General features: G+C 57.6%; 1 protein-coding gene across 3 annotated transcripts in view; it reads right to left on the bottom strand.

Annotated features, from left to right (window-relative positions):
- Window positions 1-13,266, bottom strand: part of ADCY3 (adenylate cyclase 3) — a gene marked incomplete at its 5' end in the record, with an annotated part of 49,072 nt that overhangs the window by 7,319 nt on the left and 28,487 nt on the right. The window contains 12 exons of one of the 3 annotated variants that reach the window (XM_081101282.1): window positions 51-116; window positions 386-645; window positions 2,723-2,839; window positions 3,665-3,752; window positions 5,421-5,582; window positions 5,669-5,811; window positions 6,772-6,900; window positions 9,373-9,610; window positions 10,247-10,405; window positions 10,770-10,897; window positions 10,999-11,110; window positions 11,612-11,742. In XM_081101282.1, coding sequence (XP_080957408.1) covers window positions 51-116; window positions 386-645; window positions 2,723-2,839; window positions 3,665-3,752; window positions 5,421-5,582; window positions 5,669-5,811; window positions 6,772-6,900; window positions 9,373-9,610; window positions 10,247-10,405; window positions 10,770-10,897; window positions 10,999-11,110; window positions 11,612-11,742 — 1,733 coding nt within the window. The remainder of the gene's footprint in view (window positions 1-50; window positions 117-385; window positions 646-2,722; window positions 2,840-3,664; window positions 3,753-5,420; window positions 5,583-5,668; window positions 5,812-6,771; window positions 6,901-9,372; window positions 9,611-10,246; window positions 10,406-10,769; window positions 10,898-10,998; window positions 11,111-11,611; window positions 11,743-13,266) is intronic. The other 2 variants (XM_081101283.1, XM_081101284.1) reach the window with 2 other exon arrangements.

Raw genomic sequence — 13,266 nt, 5'->3', positions numbered from 1 at the left:
TAGAGGAAAGGAGCCAAAAATGCGGACCAGAGGGAAAGCAGTCACCTTACCTGCCAGTGCCATTGAGCCCTGGGGTGGAGAGTATCTGCATCTTCTCTAAGGCGACCAGAGGAACGCTGTTGGACAGATAATGGCACACTCAGGCCCCATTTGGGTACAAGAGGCTGGTGCCCAGGCAAACACCACGGCAGCCCAGACCCTCCCCTCATCAAGTATGGGAAGATCTGCCCCAGGTTCACTGCCGTTCAGAGGCACGTCTCTGAGCAGCCCTGAACCCCGATTCCCTAGAGATAGAAAGCCACCTCAGTGGAGGGCCATGACTTGGAAATGGGGACGAAGGAGTTGGAAGAAGAAAATCCAGATTCCTAAACAAGTGTCATCTTACCCGTGTTCCTGGAAACGTCTGCGGTCATACTCATCAAAGATGGGGCGCCAGGCACAGAGGTTGATGACAGCCACAGCGCCCGTGACCAGCAGCATGAGGGTGAGCTTCACCATGTGGCTGACCTGCACCAGCATGATGGTGGCGATGAGGGACAGCACAGCGACATAGTTGTAATACTTGGGGTTCTCCATGCAGCCATCCTCTGTCGCCATCCCCGAGGTGCCATTGTTGGGTCCCATGTAGTATTGCAGGCAGCTCAGCTGGAGGCCAGGGCCCCGGGGAGAACACGGTCAAGGGAACAGCAGACATTGTCAGAGAAGGCTGTTGGCAGTGTCGCTCAGCTGCCACTTCCCCGGCTCCCTCAGAAACACCCAGAAGGGTGGGGAAATTTACCAAGGAAGAATACAAGTGTAATTCCTACTAAGAGCTTTACTATCATCCCTTTGGATGTTCACAAAAACTCCCTGAGTGTTTTTAGTACTGCCACCATTGTAGAGAGGCTCAGGCTGGACTCGCCCAAACTAGCGCAACCAGCAAGTGGGGAAGCCAGAGAGCTAGGAGTCCAGTCTTCAGGTTTCAAATCTAGTAACGCTGTTGTCCACATCACACTGTTAAAGAGGGAACGTGGAGCCAGCTCATCACCCACCCCTCACAACTGCACAGCTGGCAGCCACTCTGCTCCCATTCGCCCCCATTTCGGAGTTGGTCACTGGTCCCACTGCTGGGCAGATGTAGTCAGTAGAAAGTGCATCCACAAACAATCTATCCTACTTTTTGTAGCCTTCACCCACTGAGCTTGGCTGGCTTTGGGGAAGTTCTCGGCATGGGACTCCAGCATGTGAAAAGTTTCAGAGCCCCCTGGATTTTCACCATCCACTAAAGACGGGATCTCCAGATATCCTGCACAATGTCCATGACCTTGTTAAACAGTGGTCCCCGGATCGGCACCAGCCTTCGGGTGTGTTGTGACAAAGGGCGTGGGGCTTTTCTTCCCTGCACTGTGAGCACCATGCCACTCAGGGGCATGTTAGGTTCTGGAGCTCCTAATTCCATTCCGTTGGATTTGTGATCAGCTGGCCCTAAGGCTGTGGCATTTATATTGCTGCCACAGTAAGGCTCCATGCTGAGTTTGTTTTGTTTTTTAAGCCTCACCAGAGGATATGCTTAGGGAGAGGGAGAGAGATATATGAGAGAGAAACAGTGATTGGTTTGTCTTCTGTACTTCCGTGCCCTGACTGGGAATCGAACCCACAACCCAGGCATGTGCCCTGACTGGGAATCGAACCAGCAACCTTTCAGTGCAAAGTATAATACTCAACAAACTGAGCCACTCTAGCCGGGCTCTCCATGCTGAGTTTTTTCCTGTGCTTAGATTGTTAAAGAAAATATATTTGAAAAAATAGGACTTTTTAAAAGAACGTCTATAGTGCCCCCCAAATTAGTGGGAGCTGTGATGACGAACAAGAGACGAGAACATGTCACAACTCCCAGCACCCAGTGCTCAATAAATGGCTGGTGGCTCTGGATCAGTAGACTTTTGGCTTCCAAATGCTTTTCCTCCCCCCACCCCAAGAAAGCCTCTGGCCACCCCCTCACGGGAGCCAAAGCTTCGCCATAAACTAAGGACAGCAAGGAAGAGGACTTTGTCTGCCTCCAGCCGTTTGGGCTCTGCAGCTGCTCTCCCCAGTGACCCAGCTCGAGGAAGGTCTGGCCAAATGGATGAAGACAGAACAGAAGAGGTCCTTTAGTGGAAGAGGTCTGCCTCCTTGTTGTGACAGATACCTGGCCCGACCCACAGGGCAGGGGATACTCAAGATATGCGGAACACTTGTGAGTATTGTACCCCTTGGGCGGTGAGGTAGGAAGGAGACGGGACTGGGATTTAGACCTTCAATTCTCGACTCTGTCACTTCCTGGCTGTGTGACTTAGCATAAGTGAATTAACCTTTCTGAGCTGTAATTCTTCATATGGAACTACAGCTAATAATGCTGCCCTCTTGCGATTGTTATCAAGATTAAGTGATGAATGTAAACTGTGGTTGAAAAGTAAAAAAAAGATTAAGTAAGCCAATATATATAAAGCACCTAGCACATGGTGGGATCTGGTGCATGCTGTTGGTTCTTGAACTTGGAGAACAAGGAGCTGGGAACAAGTCAGTTTCAGAGTTTTCCTGGGGAGAAGACCCCTCTGTTTTGCCAGGATCTAGTTAGGAACCTAATGCCACTCCAGGCCTGTCTCGGGTGGAGGAATGGCTTGACAAGCTGCCCATGCTGGTCAGTATGGAAGCCTTTTCCCACTAATGGGAGTGTCCCTTCACAAGGACAGCAGGAACTCACCATGTCCACGACATTTGCCATAACCAGAATGAAGATGGCTAACATGGCCCAGGTGTTCCTGGCCCAACGTGTCCGGTCAATCCACGTCGAGAAGGCCACAAGCTTCTTAGGAAAGGCCTAGAAGGAATGGAGTTTCAAGGGCCATGAGCCTTGAGACAACTGCTAACAACTCCAGGTGCTCTCATACTTCCCAGGAACCTAAAAAGTAGTGCTGTGCGTGCGAGTCAGCCAAACCTGACTGTGGCAGAGCGGAGAAGAGAGCGCAGGAATCCTGGCGCTCTATCTCTCCTCCATTATGAAATGTCATGGCTCCCAGATAGCAGAACCCTTTCCTCAGAAGACACGGGACCAGCCCAGGAGGCTGTGGGCAGCACTAGCCAGCAGTAGCCCGTTTCTTATCTCCAAGTGACAAGGCCAAGACGGGAGACTTGTCAGGGCCAGCCATCTTTGCCTAGCTAGTCTGCTTTCCCGGGCCGGCATACCTAAAATCTTCCATTACCTGGCAAGCCACCTGCCAGATTAATTTTCCTAAAACACTACTTTGGTTTGGTCATTCTGATAAAAATGCTGCATGTACCCCAGCGCTCAGAGAAGTAAGTTTTCGTCCTTTTTTCTGGGTCTCAAGGTCCTCCACAGTCAGGGCCAACCCACCTTCCAGCTGGGCCTCCACTGCTGTTCGACAGGTTCTCGTTTCTCTAGACTCCGGCTTACACACTCAGGCCGCTCCCGCGGCAGAGCCCATGAGCCCGGCCCCGAGGGGGTGCTCAGCGATGTCAGTGAATGACTCACTGTGGAGTCTGAATGAGTGGATAGTCCTGAACCATTCTAACAGATCTGTCCTCTGTAAGGACTTGGTAGGATTCATAACTCGTCAGTACTCACTTTCACAGGGAGTGACGCTCACTTCCCAAGGGCTTTTGGGCCGAAAGGAGTGCCACTTACCCGGGGAAAGATGGCAGCCAGCGAGCAGACCGTCAGGACCAGAAGCAGAAGCTCCCCAACCACGAAGGTCACATAGTTGGTCATCAGCCTGTAAAAGAGAAGTCAATGAGGAGGGACCGGAGGGAGCAGTGAGGGTGGGTGAGAGAGGGACAGGAGGCAGAAGGCACCAGCCTGCACCGGAAAGTTCTATGTGACGCTGAGTGTGGGGTCTGGGAACGTGCGGCCCTCCCCAGCTGTCACTGTTGACCCCGGACTTTCCCAGAGGAGGCAGGCTCGCAGATGCCCTGGGCAGAGCCTAGTAACACCTGAGAAGGGATTCTTAGGAATGAGCATGCTGCCACATAGCTATGATGTTGCTAATCCAGTGCCTGATTCTTGGTTGCACCCGGTTCCTGGTCTGAGGATCCTATAAAAATGCAAACAAGCCAAAATCCAGCTCACCCCCAGCATCCCTCTCTCTCCTCACTTGACTTGTATCTGTAGCACTTATCCTGTCTGCATATATATTCTGATTACTTAATTGTTCACGTTTATCTTCCCCTTCTAAAATGTAAGTTCCACTGGAGCAGGGATTTTTTTGTTACCTTCACTGCTACATCCCTAGACCTTAGCCACAGGCATGAAGTAGACAGTAAATACTTGTGAATGAATGAGTGAATTTGAGCCTCACAACAACCCTGAGTTAGCCGGGGCAGGTACTATTATCCTCAGATTAGCCTCGTCAGCTCTGGCTTTATAAGCTGATGCTTCAGGAGCCCTTAGAGCAGTGGTTCTCCACCTTCCTAATGCCGTGCCCCTTTAATACCGTTCCTCATGTTGTGGCGACCCCCAACCATAAAATTATTTTCGTTGCTACTTCATAACTGTAATTTTGCTACTGTTAGGAATCATAATGTAAATATCTGATATGCAGGATGTATTTTCATTGTTACAAATTGAACATAATTAAAGCATAGTGATTAATCACAAAAACAGTATGTAATTATATACGTGTTTTCCGATGGTCTTAGGCGACCCCTGTGAAAAGGTCGTTTGACCCCCAACAGGGTCGCGACCCACAGGTTGAGAACCTCTGCCTTAGTGACAGGCCTGCGGTCACAACCAATAGTAAAGCGTGTCCGGGACCTAGGCCCATGTGACGGAGTCCTAGGCTCTTTACAGTTCCCCAGACGAACGGGACAGGCTCCACACTGGCTCCTTCCTGCTGGGGAAATCAATCCCTGAGCAGGATGAGCTGCTGACTGGCTCGGGCAGGGAGGGAGGGACTCGTCCTCAGTTGGGCAGTTAAGCCAAGGACTCCAGAACACACGCCTGGCCCCAGAGGACTGGCTGCGGTGTTAGAGCTACCAGTCTGGACCTGAGCCTAAACGTGCTTCCTACAATGAGCCAAGAAAGGGAACCAGGTTGGCCTTGGTGACTGAAGATGGGGAGTGTCCCCAGCCTCTGTCTCCTTATCCCAGAACCACTGAGGCCCAGCTAGCCGGGTCTCCATCCCCAGACCCCCTGTCCCTCAGCCTTGGTCTGACCCCCATTTTGATGCTAGTGCTAGTCCAGAACCCAGGGGGCAGAGTGAAGTACAGCCCCCACATCCCCTGGGCCTGAGGTCAGCTGGTGCTGCTCCGCGGGGGGGCAAGGAACAGAGCAGTGCTGCGCCCCCACATCAGGCTCCAGCTGAGGCACCCACATCACGCCTCTGGCTAGGAAGCTTGTCGCCTTCCGCCCTTCCGGCCTCGGGGCTCCTGCAGGGCCCCCTCACCAGGGGTCGATGACTATCTCCACCAGGGCCGCGCAGAGCAGCACGACGCAGGAGCAGCTGAAGGCGGCCCCGCTCTGCTTTTCCTTCTCCACCGAGTAGCGGGTTTCCAGCTCGGGGTCCATGAAGCGCATGGACAGGAGGAAGGTGTTTCTCTTCTTCACTCTGTGGTGGAAATGAGCCGTGAGACGCAAGTGCCACCTCTGCCTGGGCCTGTCAGGAAGGTGGGCCGGGGCGCGGTGGGCACTTACACCTGCGCGGACTCCCGCTCGAGCAGGGCCTCGTTGAGGAGCTGGTTGAGCTCGTGCTCATCCTCAGAGGCGTCCACCACCCGGTCAGCCAGGTCCTGAAGGCGCAGCCTCCGGTGAGGGTTGGGGAACGAGGGGTTGTCGGCCTACAAGGCAGCGAGGCAGCGTTAGGGGGCAGGTGGGATGCAGTTGGAGGAGGACATGGGGGTTGGGGGGGGTCCCTTGGCTCTAGAAACCATTTTCCAGGGAAAGTCTTCCCAGTGCGCCCACGCAGCTCCTCCCGCTTGGGTCTGCATCCAGAGCCGCGGTCCCTTCTGCTTTCCCTGGGACACTGTCCCAGGCCCTGTGGCCCCCACAGAAACTGCAGTGGTCACCCCTAACGGCAGCCTCCTCGGGGAGCGCTGCCTGGCTCTCGAACCAGAGATCGGGATGCAAGACCCCTGCTGGTCAGCGCAGTCCAAGCACATCCTGCTACGAGGGTGGGGGTGACACGCCACACCCATCGGCATCTGGGCATGGGGCCTGTGGGGTGTGGACCTAGTCAGAGAAGTGAGCGTAGTTCAGCCCTGAAGTCTGACTCCCAAAACAGTCCTGGAAACTAGGGTTTTTCATGGCTGTCTTTGCTGCGCTCGGTCTATAGGACTCTGGGACATCAGAGCTAGGCAAGGCTCAGAGGTAAGCACCTCTTTGTGTGTTTTTTAAAGATTTTTAGAGAGAGAGGAAGGGAGAGGGAGAGAAACATCGATGTGAGAGTGGAACATGGATCGGCTGCCTTCTGCACCCCCACTACCAGGGATTGAGCCCTCAACCCCAGGCATGTGCCCTGACCGGGAATCGAACCAGCAACCTTTTGGTGCATAGGATGACGCCCAATCAACTGAGCCACCCCAGCCAGGGCGAGTACCTCTTTTGATGTTACCCACTCCTACCCCATGTAAATGACAAGCAGGCTTGGGGCTGGGGCTGGGGGAAGGTGACTTGCTAGGGCTACACTGCTAACAAGGAGCAGAGCCCAGGCTGGCAGCTAGCTCTCCAACTCTGAGCACAGGACTCTTCCTGCGGCAACAGTCACCTCCCCACACCCTGGCCCTCAGCCCTGCACATACCTGGGCATCCTGCTCCTCGGGCTCCTCCGATGTGGAGCCGCTGGTGTGGACACTCCCATTGGACTCCTTGGTCTCGATGAGGGCAGGGGAGCTGGGCTTTGAGGACGCTGGCGCTCCGTTTGGCAGGGCCTGCAGTGGAAGCAGCGCCATCAGGGACTCCAGACACTGCCAGCTGCCCACCGTCCTGTGGTGCGTCTACCTGCAGTCTGCAATCTCCTCGCTAGCGTTCAGAAGCCTTGTACACTTGGAAACTTCACTACTCAATTCCTCCTCTAGTGTTTAAATGCTGTAATTTTCTAGTATTAATTTCTAATATTAAAACTTGTCCCAGTACTCCCATTCCTATTCCTAAAACAGTATCTCAACGGCTCAGTGATTCACAGGGGTCTTTTCTGGTGCGGAGCCCTGTCAGATGCCTCCAAAAGTCTGAATATTCCACAAACCAATGTTCCTTGATAAAATAAACTAAACCCTATCACACAGGGAAGTCATTCATTCATTTAATAAGCATTAACTGAGTACCTACTGTGTGACAGGAGCTGATCTCATTCCTGGCGATACAGACAAAATGCCCTGACCTTGGGAGCTCACATTCTAGGGAGGAAAGGCAGTCAGCAGCAGTCAGTAAAGTGGTCACAGCACGTGAGGAGAGAGAAAGTGCTCTGGAGGAGGAGGAAGTCGGGAGACACGGATTGCCGAGTGTTCTACAAAGAACAGGTTTGGGAGGTGTCACCATGCAGATGACATTTCAATAAAGGCCTGCTGATGGCGGGGGGGGGGGGGGGGGCGGGAGAGGGAGGATTCCATGAAGGGAGCAGCTGGTGCAAAGGCCCTGGAACAGGCATGAACTGGGGGAGCTGAGGCCAGGGCTGCCGGGCAGAGTGAGTGAGGGGACCGGCGGTGAGGGCCTGACCCTGGCTGACCACTGCCCCTCTGAGTGAGACAGGAAACCCATGGAGGGTTCTGAGCAGGGGAGTGACACGATTTCACGTAACAGGGTAGGGGCAAGGACAGAAGAGGGTGACTGGTTGGGGTACGATTGCAGGAATCCTACACGAGATGACAGTGGCACGGACGGGGATGGTAGCTGTAGGCGGGTGGAGCTCTATCTTTCAAGAAGTGCCAACAGAACTTGCTCTGGGTGGTAGAGAGAGGGGTCAAGGCCCTGCCTGCTTGGCTCTGAGGACAGAGTATTGGCCTGCCGGATGAAGGGCCCCAGGGACGGGTTCGATTCCAGTCAGGGACACATGCCCGGGTTGCAGGCTTGATCCCCAGTCGGGGGCGTGCAGGAGACGGCCAGTCAATGATTCTCTCTCGTCATTGATGTTTCTCTCTCCCCCTTTCCCTTCCTCTCTGAAATCAATAAAAATAAGGGGGGGGGGGGCAAGAAGATCCTCAAAGCTTCTGGTGTGAGCAAGTTGAAAAAACGGAGCGGCCACTGGCAGGTGGAAAGGCTGATGAGGAGGCTCGAGTGGAGAGCAGGAGCGCGCCGTCGCCTGGGAACTCCGAGCTGCCTGCTCGGCACACGCCTGGAGACGCACCCGTGGCTGCAGCTGCGTGCGGGGCCGCTGGCTGGGGCTGGGATCTCAGGTTGGGGGTTGTCAGAGGTGGCATGTCGGACAGTGAGACTGACAGGGTGGGTATAAGCGGGAGATGCCTGCTCACACTCTCCTCACTTCATTCCACTGAACCCTGGAGATCTCCGCGAAGGAACTGTGTTTGCTCCTGTGACTTCCCGTGACCCTCCCACACCCTTCACGCACGCTCACGTCTCCCTGACTGTAGAGCAGGCGGGGTGCTCCGAATGTCGGAGACCTGCAGAGCTGTGAGGCTCTTCCTGCGCTCAGGACAGTCCTGCCGCTTTCCTGCCCCACGCCCCCTAGCGGCTGACGGCGGCTGCGCAGCCATGGCGGGGAGAGAACCCGGCTCCAGCAGGACACTTACATTCCCTGAGAGGGCGTACCAAGCGCTGGCAGGCAGGGACGCCTGATAAAACAGCTGCTGCATGTCATATGGCAACGGGCCCTTCCTCTCAGGAAGCGCCCCTAGAATCCAGAGCTGGGGAGAGCCTCCGAGGGTGGACATGAATGTGCGATTCTCAGACACTCACCTGGCTGACAGCCACATTAACAGTGTCCTGCCTTGGGAATAACTAACGACATGAGACTGTTCACAGCTTCACCTTCACATGAACGAAGATAAAAGGTGAGTGGAGAGCCGGCCTGGGCCCAGGAGGGGCTGAGATGAGTAAGGAGGGGCACCCACTGCCTCCTCGCGCCCTCCCTCTGCTCCCCGCTTGGCATCCACGTCACTCCTGTGGCTTCCACTGCTTCCTCCCTGCGGGGACCCTCCCTGCAACCCAGCCGCTCAGAGCACCACACGCGTTCCCAGCGGCGGACAGGACAGTCACCTCCCGCAGACACCAGCTGGCCCTCTGCACAGAGGCCTCGAGCCACCTGCTCAGCGGGACTCGGCATCGCTGTGATGCCCACCTGCACCTCACAGCTCATTCCGCCACCAGGCCGCGCCCAGTCCGCTGTCACCCCTCCGCCAGCCCCTCCTTCCCATCCCCCAGTGCAGGGGGGGAGGGGGGGGACTCACCGAGCTGTTGAGGCCATTCTGGGAGGCGGTTTTCTTCACCTCTGGCTTGGACGCGATGATGAGGTAGGTCTCAATGCCCTTTTCCTCTAGGTAATCGCAGCGGCTGCCCCCCTCGCCGGGCTCCACGTCGAACTCTCCTTTCAGGCAGTCCAGGGTGCTCTGGGAGATGTGCACGCGCCTGCAGCGCAGCCAGAGGCCCTGAGCACGGGCCCTCACCCGCCCCCTGTTCCGGCCCAGGCTGCCGGGTGCATGGGACAGAGGGCCACCCGGGTCAGAGGCAGGGGGGTCCTGTGTGGGCACTGTGGCCCCTGCCCCTCTCGGAGCCTCAGTGTAAGTCCATGAGACAGGAATAACATTGTGTCCTCACAGGCTGCTGAGAGTACACATGAGAAGGACACTCAGAAGTCTGCACCTGCTCTCGGGGGCAATGGACCCTTCTCTGGGAGTCACCCCGAGGGAGAGGCTGGTGACTGTCTGAGGGGCTCCCTGGCCCAGGCGGTCAGGATTCAGCAGCCCTCAGCCTGTCTGCCCTGAGCGCAGGCAGGGCCTGGCCCAGCCGCTTCTGTAACCGGCCAGCCGCTCCTCCGAGCCTGCTGCTGGCCATCACGGAAACGCCCTCCGGGGAGGCTGGCACTCTGACTGCCGTCGTGTGATGGCATCAGCCCGGCAGCCCCGCCAGTGGGCACAGGGGACGAGAGGACACACGGCTGCAGAGGTCCAGGCACGAGAGGCCACAGCCAACCTCAGACCAAGGAGACGGGCACCCGAGAAGGAACACGGCTCCTGGTGGGAGGAGGCCCTTGTCCGAGCCGCAGGCCTGAGGGATGGCTGTCCCCTCCGACCTCACGCCTGCCCGCTGGGAAGGAACACTCACCCGGGGATGCCACCGGCCTCCATCTTGTTGGCCACAGTGACATCGGTAGACCACACGTCATACTGCCAGCGCTTCTGGCCCAGGACGCCCCCCAGCACAGTGCCCGTGTGCACCCCCACACGCATGTCCACCCCGGTCTTCGTCTTCTCCCGCACATACCTGCCAGGGACACAGAAAGGAGGGTCAGGGGAAGCCGCACCAGGTGCCGGCCCCCTCACCCCTGCCCCTTGGCCTACAGGAGGGATCCCACACGCGTTTTTCTCCTCTGGGCCAAGCGGCCAACTGGGTGCCCCCCAGCTTTCTGCCTGCCTTTGAGCTGAGCGGGCAGAAGGACTGCCCCCAGCCTGGTCCCACATATCACCGCTATATCCCGCATGTCCCCGCTACGTCCCACGTAACATCGCTGCATCCCGCACTACATGCCTGAGCCGACTCCTCCGGGGCCTGGGGCTTCTGGGCCACCACGACAGACCTGCTCCTCCCACGGGCCAGGCGCCCCCTCCCTGCAGCGGCACCCACTTACGAGATGGCCTCCACCATGGCGAGCCCCATGAGGATGGAGCAGACGGCGTGGTCCTCCCGGTAGTCAGGCAGGCCGCAGATGCAGTAGTAACAGTCGCCCAGGATCTTAATCCGCAGCTGGTGGTATTTCTGAAAGGGCAGGGCGCGGCTGTGGCGGGAGGAGGGACAAAGCAGAGGAGGGACAGGAGGGAGGGGCCCACGGAGCCGGCTCAGACCGCGAGGGGACTCACGGCCGCCAGCTTGTCGAAGCGGGCGAAGAGCTCGTTGAGCAGCTTCACCAGCTCCTGGGCGCTGCAGGTGGAAGACAGCTGGGTGAAGCCCACGATGTCCGCGAAGAGGATGCTGCAGGGAGGAGGCACCGTGGTGAGGCCCCGCCGCACCCCTGCCGCCCTGCCAGCTCCTGCTCCAACCCAGGGCAGCCAGGATCCCGGGGAAGCAGGTCCTTGCTCAATCCCCAACGCCATGAGACTCTGGCGCTTTGAGGGTGAATTTGGGGCTCTGGCACTTAGCTTATCCTGTGGGCTTCCCTCTAGGGGCCCCTTCCAAGGCTGCCTCCCCCCTGCCCCAGGAGGAAGGCAGGAGCCCAGCGCTGGCCCTGCATGCTGGGTGGCCTCACAGATGCCACTTCCTGGCTCTGGGTGATGCTGGTACAGCAACGGGGCTGGACCACCGAGCCCAAAGCACGTCTCAGCCCCGATGCCTGTCAGCAAGGCGGCTCACACGGGGGCTCACACTGGGCACGGCTCTGCTTCTAGTCCCAGGGGGACCTTACCCCGCAGCGCTCAGCTGACCCCACAGGGCCCACCCCGTCCTGCTCTCGCAGCCCGTGCGGAGCCGGCACACCTGACGTTCTCATGGCGGTACATGTACATGGTGTTGAACTGCTGCTGGTCCTTCTGGCTCTCGTCCTTCTTCATGTCCTTTAGCATCTCGTCAGCCACATGCTTGGGCAGGATGGACAACATCAGGTTCTCCTGTGGGCACAGGGAGGGCAGTGAGTGGGGACCTCGGGGTCTCACTGGTGCCCATCCAGGGGCAGCTCAAGCACTTCCGGGAAGAAACACCCGATTCTGGCAACGTCAGCCAGGAGCCATGCGCCCGCCCCCCACAGACCCCGGAGCACAGCCCAGGACGGGCAGCACCTGCACTGGCGGGAGTGCTGATGGGAGCTGGGAGCCCAGGAAGAAATCCAAGCCTGGCTCTGGGCCTCCGAGGCATCCCCCCGCCACAGGGAGTGTGACAGGTCCTGCCCCGGGGCAGGCCTAAGCAGGAGGCGTTCCTCCCCTCCCCTGGGTGGGCAGCCAAGAGGCCCCCAAGGATCTGGTGTTGAACCCCAGCCCCTACCAGCCAGAGGACTGGGCCTCAGCCCCCCTGACAGAAGACAGATCTGCTGTGGGGCAGCCCCTCCCATTCCCCTAGGACGGTCTGCAGACCAGAGCCCCCACCTGCTCGCCACCACAGCACAGGAGGTCCCCACCTCCCATCTGTTTCATGGGCAAAATCAATCCTCTCTCTCAGAGTGACTCACATGGCGGTAACGAGGCATGGCCGCCTGCCCAACCTGAGCACTCACAGTGGCCATGACTATCACTCTCGCATTTCCACCGCAACGCCCACCGTCAGAAACCTCTGGGAGGGCATCGCGGCAGCTCAGGAATGAGAAGCCCAAGGAACCCAGGGCGGGTGGGGCACAGGGACCGCCCCCTGACTCGGGGACTGAGGACTCTCCTGGAAGAGGATTTTTTTTAACCCTCACCTGAGAGTGAGGGCATTTTCACTTGATTAATTTTTAGAGAAAGCGGAAGTGGGTAGAGAGAGAGGAAAAAGAGAGAAACATCGAAGTGCCAGAGACACACGGATTGGTTGCCTCCCACATGCACCCTGACCACGGTGGGGATCAGATCTGTAACCCAGGTATGTGCCCTTGACCGGGAATTGAACCGGAGACCCTCCGGTGCACAGGCCAACACTAACCACTGAGCAACGCTGGCCAGGGCCAAGAGGATTTTCAAACCAGAGACCAGGGCGCTGCCAGCTCTCCTGGGCTGCTGAGGGACAGAGCTGCTGGGGTCCCCAGGGAGAAGGGGCAGCGGGGGGCAGCAGTGAGCACCCAGGCTGGGGTAGGAAGCTGGGGATCCCAATCAAGTCCTGTAAGGTGCTCCATGCCCCGACCACAGTCCCAATTTCCCTGAAAACCGCCGCCTCCCAGCACGGCGCAGGCTCAGCAGCAGGAGCCTCAGTGCAGCCCAGGACACGGCCCGGGATCCCCGTGTGACCAGGCCCTGGGCCGCGCTCGGTGGGGGAGGGAGGGAACCGTCACTGGGTTGTATGATTTCCGTAACTTTTTTCAGGAGCATGAGCACACTGAAAGCATAAACGATCTGAACAACAGGAAAGCAGCTGTGGTCGTACATGAAGGCTGCCAGCTGACTCGTGTGGCTTATGAAACCTTTCTCCCCCTCAACACGGTCAGCAGGCAGAGGCCACCCGAGTCGTGG

Source organism: Myotis nattereri (genome assembly GCF_964212035.1).
Source record: "Myotis nattereri genome assembly, chromosome: 10".
NCBI lineage: Eukaryota > Metazoa > Chordata > Mammalia > Chiroptera > Vespertilionidae > Myotis > Myotis nattereri.
The sequence above is the reverse complement of the archived record's forward strand: the minus strand, read 5'-3'. Positions and strand labels throughout refer to the sequence as shown.